The sequence below is a fragment of the Lutjanus erythropterus genome, chromosome 9 (genome assembly GCF_056507025.1).
Source record: "Lutjanus erythropterus isolate fLutEry1 chromosome 9, fLutEry1.hap2, whole genome shotgun sequence".
NCBI lineage: Eukaryota > Metazoa > Chordata > Actinopteri > Lutjaniformes > Lutjanidae > Lutjanus > Lutjanus erythropterus.
This window is the reverse complement of record NC_139325.1, coordinates 19,390,681-19,406,686: the sequence shown is the minus strand read 5'-3', so window position 1 is coordinate 19,406,686 and position 16,006 is coordinate 19,390,681. Positions and strand designations below refer to the sequence as shown.

At 40.3% G+C, this 16,006-nt stretch overlaps 1 protein-coding gene across 3 annotated transcripts in view; it reads left to right on the top strand.

Annotated features, from left to right (window-relative positions):
- Positions 1-16,006, top strand: part of ptprub (protein tyrosine phosphatase receptor type Ub) — a 231,371-nt gene that overhangs the window by 130,845 nt on the left and 84,520 nt on the right. For all 3 annotated transcript variants that reach the window (XM_084726379.1, XM_084726378.1, XM_084726377.1), the window contains exons 5-7: positions 2,209-2,324; positions 7,152-7,326; positions 11,025-11,318. In XM_084726379.1, the coding sequence (XP_084582505.1) occupies positions 2,209-2,324; positions 7,152-7,326; positions 11,025-11,318 (585 nt within the window). The remainder of the gene's footprint in view (positions 1-2,208; positions 2,325-7,151; positions 7,327-11,024; positions 11,319-16,006) is intronic.

Below are 16,006 nucleotides of genomic sequence, written 5' to 3'. Positions count from 1 at the left end.
TTTGAGCAATACCCAGACCTACTTCAGTAAAGAAGTTCAATCATTGCTTCTTCTACTAGTACTACTTGTACAAAAACTGTTTGAATCCCCTGTTGTTCTCATGTTCGGAGATGGATTTTTCAGGCATGTTGAGTTACAGAGGATACCTCCAGTGATTTTATTAAAGGAACACCGGCTGTGAAATCAGTTCATACCCTTACTGTTTGCATACCACCCAGTCAGTCACCCTGTTTCTCCCCGAGACAGCAGATGGCATCTTCTGAATGCTCCCACTGTGACCATTAAATAATTAAGACTCTCATCAAGACCTGAGAATGCCTTATGATGTGGCACATGGCCAGCTTGCATTACTTGGCAGAGAAGCGTGTGAGGAAAGACAGAGTGAAAAAAAACAAAACAAAGGGAAGTGTTGCATAGTAAAAAATGAAATGAAATAAAAGCTCAACAAGTTCTTTTTTGTGAATTCTGGATAAAGCATGGTTGACATTTCTGTTTTATTCTCCTGAGCCTCAGTCTTTGACTCTGAAACCAGTGTTGCACTCCAATGAAATATTTATCACGCTAAAGAGTCCTGAGGATAAGATCTGACACATTTAGCTGTATAACACCACAGTTCTTGCCAAGTGTGGTGTTTTTTTTTTTTTTTATTCACACTCATTTCGATGTTTGTTTATGTTTGGCTCTCAGGCATGAATTATGAATTAACCTTAGGAGAGAGAGTCACTCAAAGGAAACATGGCCACCTGTGGGGTACAGATGTGAGCACTCTCCTCTTACTGTACACAAACAAGATCAACAAATTGTCATCTCCCCCTCTGTTAGATAGCAACACAGCGCTGTGCAAAACCAAGCAGGAGATGTGTGAGACCCAAACATTTGTATCTCCCTGATGCTTCAGCTTCACTGTTGCTCTGCTGTCTCCTGCTGCCAATCATCTAGAGTGACACGTCGACTCGTCCTACCCCATTTCTCCGAGATGGCAGGCAGTGCTGCCGGCGTTTACCCAGTGATTTGGCTCTGCAGGGGTCTGGTTTTCACTGCTCTATTGTTAATCACAGAGTTGGGTGAGAGGGCTACTCCCACACACTGACTCATTGGCAGCTTCGCACAGCATGCTGGGACATTATTAGTCAAAATGTGGAGGACTGATGCTTAGTCTGTGGCTTCCCTTCCGCAGATTCCCTCCTACATTCTGCTCATCTATAGACTGCCTTTTATCTGTTTGGTAGAAAGTTATATGGTAATGGCCACTGAGTGACCCTCTCAACACATACATTTAAACGCCAATACATACATTGTGTTTATTATAACTGTATATATTATTTTTTTTATTCCAATGTTAATTTTTATATTATAATGATCTTACAGTACCAATATTGCAAGTATGCAACAACTTTTATTCTGTCATGTCATAACAAATAGACACAGGCAAAATAAAAATGCTGAAAGAATCAAAAGAAAGAGAAACTTGCATTATTATTCTGTTTCTTTTTAAAAAAACACTTAATTTGTTTTCCTTGTTTTATTCCCACAGCAGCATTTCTAAGTTTATTTTTGTGAACAGCTATAAGCAATAAAAAAATAAATAAACACATAATAAGATTGAGAAAAGATGAAGAAATTTCATGTTGTCTATATATGATGCACACTAACAGATACACATAATGACACCTCTGTGCATGTCATTATCTGTATCTGTTCAGCCAACAAAACGATCTGTATTTGGATAGAGTGAGCAATAAAAAATAAATACATAACAAGTTTAAGAAAAGATGAAGGAAGGAATTTTAATGTCAAGTTATATAGTTAGTACATAGTATATAGTTTATATACCTGTATCTCTTCAACCGACAAAATTATCTGTATATGTATTTGTATAGAAGGCCAGAAGTGGGCCTGGTGCATTAAATCAGTCTTGTCCTACCCAGTTTGTCAGAGATGACAGACATACAGGTCACATTATACAGGTCAGGTCAGTACTCAAGTTTAGTGCTACCTTAAACTTATTGCTTTGTTTCTTGGTGAATGTCCGTGATATTAAATTGAATTAAATGCTGTTGTCCTCTTGTATTCTAAAATTTCCGTTTATATATTTGAAAAGGTAAAAAGGCCTTGATAGAAAATGTGTCTTGACTGACACTGGAATGGCTGAAAGGTAATGCAGTCTTTTGATCTCACTATGTTACTCTCTCTTGTCTGTCTCTTTAGATAAGGCGCCGCACTTCTCCAGGCTAGGAGACGAGGAGGTCAACGCTGGACAAAATGCTACTTTCCAGTGTGTTGCTGCTGGAAGGGCGGCAGAGGCGGAGAAGTTCCTTCTCGAGGTCAGTGGTTTAATGGTTGTCTTCAAAGTTAAAGGAACCTGTGTGTATGACTTAGATGTGTAGTTTGTTGTATTTTTTACCTCCAAAACAGTCAACAGTGTAAAAGGTACATTTCACATGTGGCTGACTGAATCATCTATATTTTAGAGGTGTTTCAGGTCACTACAAAAGAGCAAAAGGAGTGGTTGCTTTGCTTCTCTTTGTGGTTGCATCTCTTTGTAGATGTTTTATGTGTATTTGTAGTCATTTAGTGTCTCTTTGTGGTTGTTATGCATCTCTGTGTAATTGTAATTAGTGTCTCTTTGTGTCTGTTTTGCATTTCTGTAGTAGTTTTTTGTCTTATTCAATGTTTTGTGTCTCATCTATGTGGTTGTTCTGCATCTCTTTGTAGTCATTTTGTGTCTTTCTGTGGTTGCTTCTCTTTGTGGTTGTGTTTTGACTCTTTTTCAATTTGCTTCTCCTTATAGTAGTTCTGTGTCTCTTTGTAGAATTAAGTGTAACTCTGTTGTTGTTCTGCATCTCTTTTTAGTCACTTATGTCTATGTGGTCTTTTTTCATCTCTTTGCAGTTGTTCTATGTATCTTTGTGGTCATTTGGCATGACTTTGTTGTTGCTTTGTGTCTGTTATCTATATGTCTTAACTTATGTCTTTTTGTCATTGTTTTCTGTCCCTCCGTGGTTGTTTTGCTTACCTTTGTAGTTATTTTGAGTCTCTTTGTGGTCATTGTGCATCTCTTTGTAGTGTTTAGTGTCTTTATGTGCTTGTTATACATCTCTTTTTTGGTTGTTGATTTTTTTTAACTCATTCTCATGTTTATTGTCTCCCTGTAGTCATTTTGCATCTCTTTGTAGTTGTCATTCCAAGTCAGATTGTGTAGCTGAACTGTGAAGTCTATACACATGACTACATTTTTAAGTGGAGGATGTTACCCCAAATAGCTATTGAAACCAGTTTTTCTTTCTTTTTTGAATCATTATGTGTCCCAGACGTATTTGTGCTGAAATAAAGATTGTAGACAGAGTTCTAATGCTGTGAAGGCCATGAAGGCCTTGGTGCCTCTTCACTTCACTGCCTTTGAAAAGTTACATTGCTTATAGGATCATAGTGTTCTCTGCTTTCTTTATCGTCTCCTGTTTTCATTCAGATCATGTGCTGTGCTTTAGATATCTGTCTTTTCATCTGGAGTAGTTTGCTCTATGAAGGTCAGATGGGCCATACAGTGCTTACCTCTTGTGGGAATAACTCTGTGGTCTTAAAGTCCTCCTCTTTATGTAGCCCTGATTAAAGTCCCAAACGTCACCATGCTGTGAGCTCCATTTTTTCATCTCGCACTGCAATTACTGCGCAGCCACACATTCACTGCTTTTGCCAAGCTTTTACCCCCAAGTACAGCCAGTGTTAATCATGGTTGACCTCAGGCAAACCTACTGTATTGTTTGACACTGGGAAATGTGTGATTTATGTAATCGAAGCGTCCTCGTTCCCACCTCTCTGAACGCTTTATCAAACCACCCATTTGGTCACAACACAAGGATGAAGACAAATGCTTTGGGTAATTAGCTGGCATAAACCATACAGGCGCCTGCTGTAATGAGATCTCCGGGCCACTGACATGATCTTTCCCTGCCTCTCCTCTACATTTTGCTGTCCTCTTCACCATTTTCCTGTCTGCTTATGTCCGCCTCACATGTGCCTGCCTGTGCTTTTTGATTCATAACTTGTATCACTGTTGTTTTCTGTTGTTATGCCCTTTTGTGTTGATTGTGTCTGCCGTACCAGCTGCAGCACAGTCTTGGCTGCACACGCCTGCCAGATTAACAGATCGTTTTGTCGTTTCCTCGCCAATTAGCCACAGCCAGATTGTTTATGTAACATGAAGTGATCTCATGCTTATTTGATTTATCCTGATTTCTCCTGCCTACGTTCTCTAATCCACAAGCTAGGTAGTGAAAAGGAATATTTAAAAGATACACTTAGGATGGAGGAGTGTATAATTAAGATTTTTTTTTCTTGTCTTGTGGTCACAAGATTTGTTGCCTGCTTAACCCCAATCATCGGGTGTGTTTATGTGTTTGTTTGTGAAGGCTTGGCCAGAGGTTTGTGTGGTCTGTGGGTTTTTGAAGGCCTTAATCAGAAGTACAACAGAAGCCGAGATGGCTGAGCAGAAGTCTCCTTGTTAATCCCAGCATGCTCTCATGCTTTGGATTCTGTTAAAACAGGCAGATCAAAAGGATGAGTATCAAGATTCATGTCCACCATTTCACACAAAGAGAATGGCCTGAAAACACGAGAAAGAGCGTCAGATTCAGTTTGTTATGTTGAGGCTACGTGGACTTGACGGATGCTAGTGGTTTTAATGGTGTGGAACAATGTGAGAAATGCCTCTCACGGTGCAACAGCGAGGTGCATCATACAACATTCATTTGAATCACAGTCTGTCTCTGTATTTTTTCTTTTTTTCTATCACTATTTTTTCTATCTATCTCCCCAACTTATGTTTATGTTCTGTTTCTGCTTTATGTTAAAATGAACATTTGTCTCACAGCCATTTCTACCACTTCCTCTATTTTAGTATTACACGAAAACACAAAGTCTACATGCTGGTTATTCATCCATTAGCCTACTTACTAAACTGATTAAACCTTGATGCATTAAAGCCCATCTGCTCCCTGTTCTAACTGCTGAGCAGTTTAATGTTTTGGTTCAATAACATTTCACATCACACGGGACGACGGAGGTTGTAGATGGGCTCCATTAAGGGACGACACTCATGACATGTATCACCCCCATAATCACTATTATTTTAACAAGATTTCATTTGTTTTTATTAAGGCATGTCTGATTGTCATATTGCCTGATTAAATCAGAGTGATGGTCCTGCCATTTTAATTAAATTGCACACAATTGGACAATCCTTATTTTTTAATCACACTGCTCTAATAAGGACTGACCCAGATAGCAATCATTTAAGTGTGTTTTGTTACATTATTAGTTTACTGTCATGGGAATTCACTGGGCAATAACTGCATACAAGGTCTACAGTAGGTAATAGGTAATGAATGTTTGTGTGTGTGTCAGTGGGGGCGGATGGTGGTGTGCGCACTTGGATGTTATAAAAAATGCATTAATATTTACAACATAACAATTATTACTTTAGATATAACCCAACCTAAAACCTAACCTCACAGTATGAAAACAAGAAACAAGAAGTGAAGAAAGAAAAGAAAATATATAAAAAAAAAAAATAGAAAGAAAGAAAATAGAATGATTAAAGCAACATACACTTGTAATTTGGAACAATACAAATACATTTTTCAACTTCACTGCAAAATAAAACACAGTTACTCAAACAAATATTCTTGGGACTAGTCTTGTGGGGGAAAAAAAATGTCATACTTTGGCTAAGTGAATAGAGAGAGAGAGATCCACAGTATTTGCAAAAATCCTTTGGTGCAAATTCCTCCAGAAGGTTTTACCAAGCAGATTTTGAATCTCTTTGCTGCTCAGAGGGCTTCCATAGCTTTAAAGGAGATGCTGATAATTTTACACATACAGTAAAGGTCAGTTTACTAGACATGTTGAATGCTACTCAGCCTGTGAAAACAATTGTATAATGGAGGTGTGTTATAAACTGGAGACGTGTTACCAGGCAGGAAGGGTCTAATGCAGCGCTGTGACAATATCAGTGTTTTCTAATCGCGGAGAAAATGTATTCCCTCAGGATGGCAGTTTACGGTGACTGCCTGAGTATGTTTTATTGTGTTATCCAGTGCGTAATGTGTACAGAGTGCAGGTGAGGTGGAGCAAGTGGCAGACTGAGAGTGACTGTGCTGCTAGTCAGAAGGAGCAGAAGAAAAGGTCAGAAGGTTAGTAAGTTTGTCAACGTGGCAGTAAATGTACAGTACAGATTACGGTGTGTCAGTTAATCAACACTGCAGCTTCTCAAGACCAAGAAAACTCATGTCTGTTGTTTCCCAGCTGCAGGAAGAGTGAAGAGTTTAGCCCTGCAGTAAACGGAGCAGGAAATGCTAACAATAACGTTACTGTTGTGCCTACAACGTTGACTCCAGTGTGACTGTATCCCTGTCAGAAGGAGATAACAGTAATGAGCTCAACCTGGCGGGTAAGGCTGTGATGGTATGGATTTTGTCTTATCGTGGTGAAAAGGCTTCATATTTCTGCAGGATGGCGGTTTACCGCAACTGACCCTCTGTAATTCACCCTTGAAGTGAGCGAGTGAGTGCAGTCTCTTTTTGCGGATGTGGCGATGATAAAAAATCCAACATCAAATGACTTCTGTAGTTATTTATCCATTTTTCTGTCTCGAAAAACAGTTGTTGTTGTAAGCATGTAGGTAGCCATCAATTGGCAATCCCATGATGCTTTGAGTTTAATCTTTCCGCCAATCAGAGGCTATGTACCTGGCTTATGTGGCAGTACTGATCCATAATTGTATTAATAGATCAGTGCTGATGTAAAATCCTTTGTGACATTGACCCTTCAAAATAAAATTTGCGCCAGTGTCTACCGCATCACATGCCCAGTCTAATGAGGAGACTGTGTAGTTGCATTATGGGAAGTGGAGGATCCAGGGTTTTGGAACTTGTCTCATACTCAACATATCTTGGCCTCTGCTGCGTTGACTCCATCCATTGTTTTTCTGTGTGTGTGTGTGTCAGTGGCCTGTGTGTGTGTAGTTGTTGCTCATGATACACTGTATGAGATGACATGTAACTGTGTGTGTTTTTGTGAGCGTGTAAGAGAGAGAAAGAGGGACATGGTGACCCATCCTGTTTTCTCTGACCCTGTCCTTTCCTCCTTTCCAGAGACACAATGGGGACATTTTAACAACGGCGTCTGTCAAGCACTTGAGTCACCGGCGCTTTGTGGTGTCCTTCCAGCTAGACAACGTCCAGCGGACAGATCAAGACCTTTACCGCTGTGTCACTCAGTCCCCCAGGGGCTCCGGGGTCTCAAACTTCGCTGAACTTGTTGTCAAAGGTAAACGTTTCCTTCGCTTTGTCGCGTACTGTTCTCTTTTTGGACTCTCTCCCTTGTCTGTGTCTTTTCATCCCAACATGTCAGTTTTCCTGCTGTTTTTATAACATGATTTTCTGCTTTTTTTCGTCCACAGTAGTTTCCTTTGTGTGACTCAAATGAATTGAAAATGAAATTGATCGTAACAAGGAGTGATAGCCACTAGTGTGAACACATTTCAAATTACTCATAGGACATCATTCATGCATGATGGTGGAAATCATAGACACCTCCTTCAAATTGATTTCCATAAAACTCCTTCATCACAAATTGTATGGTGCTCGACACACACAAAGGCTCTTTGGAAGGCAAATACAATCTCCCTGACATGTGTTGTTTTCTGAGCTGGAGTTGTCAAATAGGCTGCCATACTCAGCTCTTCAGCTCTCTGTCAAAAGGCTGTTCACTTGACTTGGACTCCTGCAGCCCCTGTCATATCATGTACCGCAGATGGTGACCTCACTCCCATTACTCACTCCAACCCCACAGCCTGACACCACTTTGACAGCATAGTAATGACATGGCTGTGGGATGGTTTGATGGCATAACAAACTTAAGCCCTCAGCAAAAGGAAGATGAGAAGGGAGAAAAAAGGATGTGAAAGATTCCCAGTCTCCTTGTCCTCTACTGTGTGCTCCTGCTGTGCTCTTATTACCTTCCTTAAAATTGACTGATGCAAGAGAGTTAGAGAGAGTGCAAAATGTGTTTTTAGTTATGCCAGAGGCATGGCCCTGCAAATGGCAATAACGGTCTGTCCATCACTTTGGTCCAGACTGAAATAGCTCAGCAGTTCATGGTCCCCAGAGGCCATGTTACAGAAACTTCTTATCTTAAGTCTTAAGGACCCCCTCCAGGGAAAATAATTTTTTTTAACCTTGTTAACATGTCCATGTGGTGTTTTTCATGTCTTACAAGAAATATCAGGAGTGGAATAAGCAGTAAATGCCATGTCTGGGCATTTCTTGCATTGAAACGGCAGTGACCAAGGATAGTCTAAAAAATGTTTTTTCAGTCAGGCTGGGTATACAGGACCTGTTAATCGAGACGATGGTACTGTAAATATATATATATGTATAGGAAAACAGCATTATACAATCTCTCAAACAATGGAAGTCAATGGTGGCCAGTTTTAAAAGGTAAGAAAACAACAAGTCCAAGTCTCTTTTTAAGTCCCAACATGCCAAGTTGACTAAAAATGTTATTCCCAACATGTTTTTAGTCTGAATCTTCACTGTAGATCCTTAGCTTGGAGCCACATTCACATGTACATGCACACTGTCTGAACTGGATGTGTGTGATGTGATGGCGTGCAAACTGCATGTCAGGTCTTTAGGAGAACTTCAAGACATCACATCTAAATCCAAAGACATTCTTTTTGGGAAATTTACAAATTGACAGACTCTCTGCCATATCCCACATCTATTGTGTAAAAAAGCAATAAAAGAGCAGCCATACAGGTTAGCTTACACTCCTGTCAGCTACTGTTGTTAACAGCAGTGTTAGCCACTGTAGCTAACACTATTTATCATTAGCTACTGCTGGTGAACACTATAATTATTGTTATTGTTGGTGAATACTATTGTTAGCTACCATTAGCTAGTTAGTAAGTTACCTACTACAGGTCAAAAAGTTAAAATTAGGACAGCTAAACGTTTATCCTAACATTAGCAGAGTTTATTTAAGATTTTGGAAAGTTAGGATGGTTGTGTTATACACAAAATTACAGACAGAGAGGCAGCAGCTTTCAGCTTCGACACTGAAGTTGCACGAAGGACAGTAAGTCAAGGCTAATAGAGACTTGACTGCAAAGACTTGAGACTAACTTGTGACTTGCCAAACAATGGTAGCTCCCACTACCATTGAGAGCATGTTAGCTTGCTGGTGTTAGCATTTTGTGACAGCCTCACAGAGCTGCTAACATGGCTGTGCACACTCTTAGTCTTGTTTTGTTAAAGCGTGAAATACATTCCTTTGATTAGTATGGAAGCATGGATTTGGTTCAGTATTGTGATTCAGGACGATTGCTGCAGCACAAAATGGAGCGACTTTTGCCAAAATGTTACTAAAGCCTCACACCAGCCGCTGCCAGTAAATGAGGAGTCAGTAAATGTGCTCATAGAGGGCCATGAAATCCCATTTAGTGTGCTCACACTCTCAGCAAATAAGTATCATTGTATCCATGTGTTTGTTCCCTTCTTTACTTTTTTTTCTAGTCGGGACAAAAATGTTATTTTTGTCACAGCTCATTCTGTGCCATGAGTAGATGTGATGGCCAGCTGTAAGTCATACTCAAGTCAACTGGCAGTAACTGTATAATTTATTTCGCAGGAGCTGAGACCGAGTCCTTAACGAGACTTTCATAAATCCCTTTTCCCCCCACTGCTCTACTAAGAAGAGCCTAATCATCCCCTTAATGAGTTTGATCCTCTCATTTTAAGACTGTAGATTGCATGCAGGAATCATGATGAAGCTCTCTTATTGCCCCATAGAGGACAGCAATATGTTCACATAATGCATAAAACATTTTCATCTTCCTCCTTAAGGTACTGTATGTCTCTGGCTTTTGTTGTGGCCTCAAAAGTTGCTCGGTTTTTTGATCCTGAGTGCATTTGAAGATGTGTTTTCAGGGATTTGCAGCCCGTTACGGCATAAATCTCAGCATGGAAAAATCCTTAATTAAACAGAAAGTAGCACTCAGAGCAATGTTTAGTTTGAGAATAGCTCTGTACTCAGAGGAAAACAAATGAAGAGAAAAATAAATTGTAAAATAAACAAAATAAATGAGAGAAAAAGTGTGAAGTGTGGAAGGAATGAGTGAGTTGTTTTAAATTTGGCCCCACTGGCTGCCTGCCTGTGGCCTAAATTTGGCCTTTCATTATGGATGCAGCGCTTGACAGCCCAAAGATGAGCCGCTGCAGGCTAAGTCAAGGCAAAGGGAAGCCGTGCAGAGTAGAGGTGAGGTGCTGGTAATGTTGAGAGCCCACAGAGAGGAGGGCCATAAAAGACAGAGGTGCCTCTGTGGGAATGAAGGATTAGTCACAGCCACAGATCTAACTCTGATCTTTTCTCATGCTTTGTCCTCATTTCTTTTGCATTCCCTTCCCTCCCTCACACTGTTGCCCGTGTAATTGTTCAGTCGCTTGGATCTGCCAGTAAGTGACATTTGACCGGTGGGCTCTGGAATTAATCCTTGGTTTGGCAATCTTTACCCACAGTGATGCAGACTCTTCTCTTTCATCATGGTGACCAGCTGCGAGGACAGAGCACTCAGTCAGAGAAAAAGATGTACCACACTTAATCCTTCAAAGATCATACACATCCAGTGCGCTGCATGCACAGCTGTTTTTCCACTCACTACCTCCTTCAAATGTATGCAAACCTCTGAATGGCTTGTTAATAGCTATGACTAATCTGCTATTTGAACACAGTTTGACCTGCTCACATCCTGCAGTCTCCAGGGACTCATTTAAGACTCAGTGAGCTTTAACGTAATGAGAAATCTCTTTGGCTATAACTGATTAATAAAACGAATATCATAACTTTACCTTCCCTTGACTGTGCAGTAGCAGTGCTGTAGGCCCGCCAGCAAAATGCTTTTACCAATACAAATATGTGCTTGAACAGGAAAACGAAAAAACACCACTTTTCATTTTCTCATACAGTACCTCCATCCCCCATTGCGCCGCCCCAGCTGCTGCGTGCCGGCTCCACTTACCTGATCATCCAGCTCAACACAAACTCTATCCTGGGAGATGGCCCCATTATCAGGAAGGAGATTGAGTACCGCGCCAGCCAGTCTCCGTGGTCAGAGGTGCATGGAGTAAACATGGTCACCTATAAACTGTGGCACCTGGATCCAGACACAGAGTACCACATTAGTGTGCTGTTGACTCGGCCTGGAGAGGGAGGAACTGGCCCACCTGGACCCCCACTGGTGAGCAGGACCAAGTGTGCAGGTGAGTTCTGATGTTCTGTCACACTGGACGACTGGACAGTGTGCAGTTGTCTTATGTAGTGGGTCCTAGAGCTGCAACAGTTATTTTCATTATCTGTTAACTTGTTAATTATTTCAGGATTAACCAGAACTAAAGTCACGTCTTCATATTGCTTCTTTTGTCCAACCAACAGTCCAAAACCCAAAGACTCTTCATTTAGTGTCATAACTGACGATGAAAAGCAGCCAATCATCACATTTACGAAGCTGGAACATGCAAAGTTTGACATATTTGCATGAAAAATGACTTAAACGATTAATTGATTATAAAAAAGTAGTTGACTACCAAGTGTCTTTTGATTGACTAATTGATTAATGGACTAATTGATGAAGCTAGTGGTTCACAACCCTCTTTGCTTGTGAAAAACATGAATCAGAATCAGGTTTAAAACATTCTAAAAATTATAAAATTATACATAAGCTGTATAGTGTTGTGCCAGGACATGCAAAGTATCACTACTATTACTACTATTACTCAAACCATTTCTCTGCTTCTTCTTTCTTGTTTCTTTACTCCGCTTTAACAGCAAACCCAATATCTTTGTGTTATCGACAAAACAAGACATTCAAGGGTGTCGGCTTTGGGAAACACTAATGGACATTTTTAACCATTTTCTGACATTTTTATAAACCCATAAACTAATTGATATATGGACAATGAAATAATTGTTAGTTGCAACCTTAGTATATAGTATAAGAATATTTGAAATGTGCAAGACAGTGATCTGAAGAAGATGTTATCCAAAAAGATTATGTGTTAATGTAACACATTGACATAGTGTGTAGTTTAATATGATATGGGGCAGTGGTGTGACCGGAAGGTTGCTGGTTCAGTCCCCCGACTGGCAGGATAAAGATATGATTGTTAAATTCATCTGAATTTACACACAGGTCTGTATTATCTAACATGGCCATAGCACGCTAGTACATTAAGTAACTGTTTCCCAACCTGAGGGTCACAAGATGAATCTGAGGGGTATTATGGCGACAGGTTACGATCTTAGTGTACTTGACTAAAGAGTCCCTCTCAGGTTGTTTAATTTCAAAGATACTTTCAACAAATGAGGTGAAAGTTTCAAATACTTCACAAGAAAAAAAATTAGAATCCTTCTAATTACCTTCTGAGCCCTCAGATTCATCTTGATGCCACTGGCCTAATGTAATAAGGTCAGAGAGTAGATAAAATCAAGTACAACACAACCATAAGTATAACCATAAGTATTTGAACATATTTGAGGTGCTATTGCTGCTGCACACTGCTATTCTGCAGCCAGTATCTGTTGCTGCATTGTAAACACACCACCCACCACCCAGCTTTTATCCGTATGTTATGTGTTATAAGCTGCATTATGGCGTATTGTTTACCTTATCACTTACATCACTTCTATGGCAGGAATTTGTAGCTACGTCTGAATCTTGTAGTATTGTCATGTTTGTAGAGATAGCAGGCTGCAACAGTCTATCCATTCTTTTTTCTCTATTCCCTGTTTGGGGTTTTGCCTCTTTTTTTTTTATTGGGCAGAGACAGTCCTCTGAAAGGATCCATTATGCAATGTGTGGTGCTTAGGGGAATTACAGTGTGCACTGTTTAGGTGATGCAGTGCCCCAGAGTCCTGGATAAAGGAATGCAGTGTGTTGGGTGACTGGCTGTTCATTAAAACCACAAGCATGGGGCAGCAGGGTCTTCAGTGCAACCTGCACCAGGACACTGTATGATTTTTTTAAATTACATAGTTATATACATTTAATCTAAATTAAATAATACCTATACAGTATGTTGTCTTTGTTAATGAAAGCTTCCCAGCTCAAAGTCCTGATGCCCAACAGCCACACATCATAACTTCAGAAACACTTACATTATGGGGCTGCATCTGTCATGATAATCTGCTAAAATTCATCAGAGAGAAGCGGATAGGCAAGTTCTAACTCTGTCGCTGCTGCATATACTTATCTTGTAAAAAAACGGCACATGTGCTATCATCACTGCCGTTCTCTGAACTCTGAAGCCGAGGAGACTGAAAGGGAGACTTTCTTGCTGCCAGCTTGGCAATATTGGTTTGACAGTTATTTAAAAGATAACAGTTGGCTGACTACAGTAGCTAGCCTAAAGCGTCTTTGGTATCTACTGAAGAGCAAAAAAAAAAAAAAAAAAATTTGGCAAGTAACAAATAAATGGATGAGAATTTGTAGGTAGACAGTGTAGACACAGCAATCACAGTACACAGAGATACACACCGTAATTGTTTTTAAAATGATGTCTAAAGCTAAGTCAACTACATTTGTACAAGGGCTGGATTTACTGCAAAATATTTCAAAATATTACACAGTATTAGGCTTAATTGGCCTTATACTGTGTAATATTTTCACTTTCTCACAGAATTAAAATTTATTTTAATTACCTTAAATTAGTGTGAAAAGACTAGATTATTAGATTATTATAGACTTAACAAGAAAAGGCAGTTCACTCGGGAGTGATGGCACACACACACACACACACACACACACACACACACATATTTATATGTATGTATATGTATATTTACACAAATACATATTACAACTTTTGCTTTGCTGATTAATAAAATGAAATAAAAAAATAAAATGTCCCTCAGATAATTTAATAATAGAATAATGGCTTCAGCTCTGTCTGTTTTGCATTCTAGTCTGTTCCACTCATTTAACAGGAGCATCATGTCCCCTTCAACTAATGGCTAATATTCCACTAAAATGCATATTTAAAGTTATACAGGTGAAGGTTTTTCTCCCATCCTTTTTAAAATTTTCATTTGAACATTTTGTCCTGCCTGCTCACGTCTGTGCTCAGTCATTTGTCAGTGTGCAGGCACAGAACACCCAAGGAGAGGAGCAGAATACCAGTGGGCCACACCCATGCTTACTTTTAATGTGCGTGCACATATATAGCACAAAGAGCACTGTGTCGATGCAGATGCACCCACAGAGATGCAGGCATTCATTACTGCCGCCTGCATCTGCAATGTGTGCGTAGCAGCAGTCACAGGCACACGATATGGAGAGCTTTGTGTTACCCAAAGGCAGTCTGTGGATTTGTGTCTTCCATGGTCATCACTCTTTTCTATGCCCAACGGTCTCTTCCTGCCACACACCATCCCTCACATATCTCCCTGCCCTGCTCCAGTAGAGCCTCCATGGCCCCCTCTCCAATGACATATTAAAGCTACTCTCCTCTCCCAACAGCCAAAGACACCCCTCATTCATCAGGCACCATGAGTGAGCTCACAGCATCCCCGCACACCCCGCCCCAACTCGAGAGACACGGAAAATTCACAATAAAAAAGTAAAAAAAAAAAAAAAAGTCAATATAAGAGAGGGAAGAGTGGAGGGAAGGCTGCGGTGTGGGAGTGCGTGTGTGGGAGAGAGGGTAGTTTTTCAAAGTGAGACAGTGAGACAGTAAAAATGAGGCGAGTGAATGTGCGCGAGGTGAAGCGGGAGAGGATACACAGCGCACGGGAAATTGCCTTCACAGTCGCCGGTATCGGTGTTTGTGAAAGTCACTAAACTCAGCCTTTAATGATGTATTTACATTTCAACCACTGTGACATTAGCTTGTTCAGCCATGTGTGGGATAAGTAATACTGCTGTGTTTGCTGAGCTGTTAAACAGGGCATTTAGATGCAGTACTAGTTCAATACAGAGGAAGTATAGGTGAAATTAATTTCGCCAGTCGGTTGTATTTTGTGCTGTAGCTGCAAAGCTGTGAGTGACTGATGGTTGAATTAGTTTTCTTTAAGAGATGCACTGATACTTTTTTTTTTCAGTTCTAATCAGGTCGCTGAATTTGAATATCTGCTAATATTGATGATATACTGATACCAGATTATTAAAACAGAATATCTTTACTTTCATCGCATAAATTCAAAGATTGTGTTTGCAGCTTCCTTTCAATGCTATGAAGAAAATGAAGAATATGTAACAGTAAAATAAAACAGTATAAACAGTAGAATAAAATCAACATAGAAAGTAGTGATGCAGTGTGTGGGGCTTTTGTTTTGATGGGTAATACTGCAACTCCTGAATGTGTAATTATGACATGAGAAGTTGTGTATATGAAATAGTAAATTCTGAACTTTAAGCAAACCTTAAGTCAGCATTAGGATGGAAAGAGTGCTTGTGTAATGAGCTGTGATTGACAAGGGAGAATGGACAACAAAGGTTTTTGTCACACAATAATTTTAATAACTTTAAAGTCACAAAAAATATTTAACATCTGGCAGCACTGTTCGGTCCCATCTCCATTTTTTTGCAGTACAGGTGCATGTGATTGACTCCTGCGTGGGTTTATTAGCGTTCACACTTGTGTGGTGGAGGGTGGTGTTGATGTGCTGCACACTTTATAGAAAGCAGCAACAATGGAAACCTCCTCCACCTGGCGTATTTCACCTCCTTGACCCTGCAGGAGGCTCTAATCACCACCTGGTTCCCAGAGCGCCCCGGACCCACCCTCCAAACCATCTGGTCGACACCACCCCCCCTGACCCCGCGCTCCACCACTGAATCCTGATCTTCCCCCTTTGCTGTTGGCCTGATTAGGTTTGATCACGAGGAAGTGGATGGCGGGGTTGTTGTGGTGATTTCAGGGAAGTGGTAACTATCCAGTGAACAGAAGGGGTA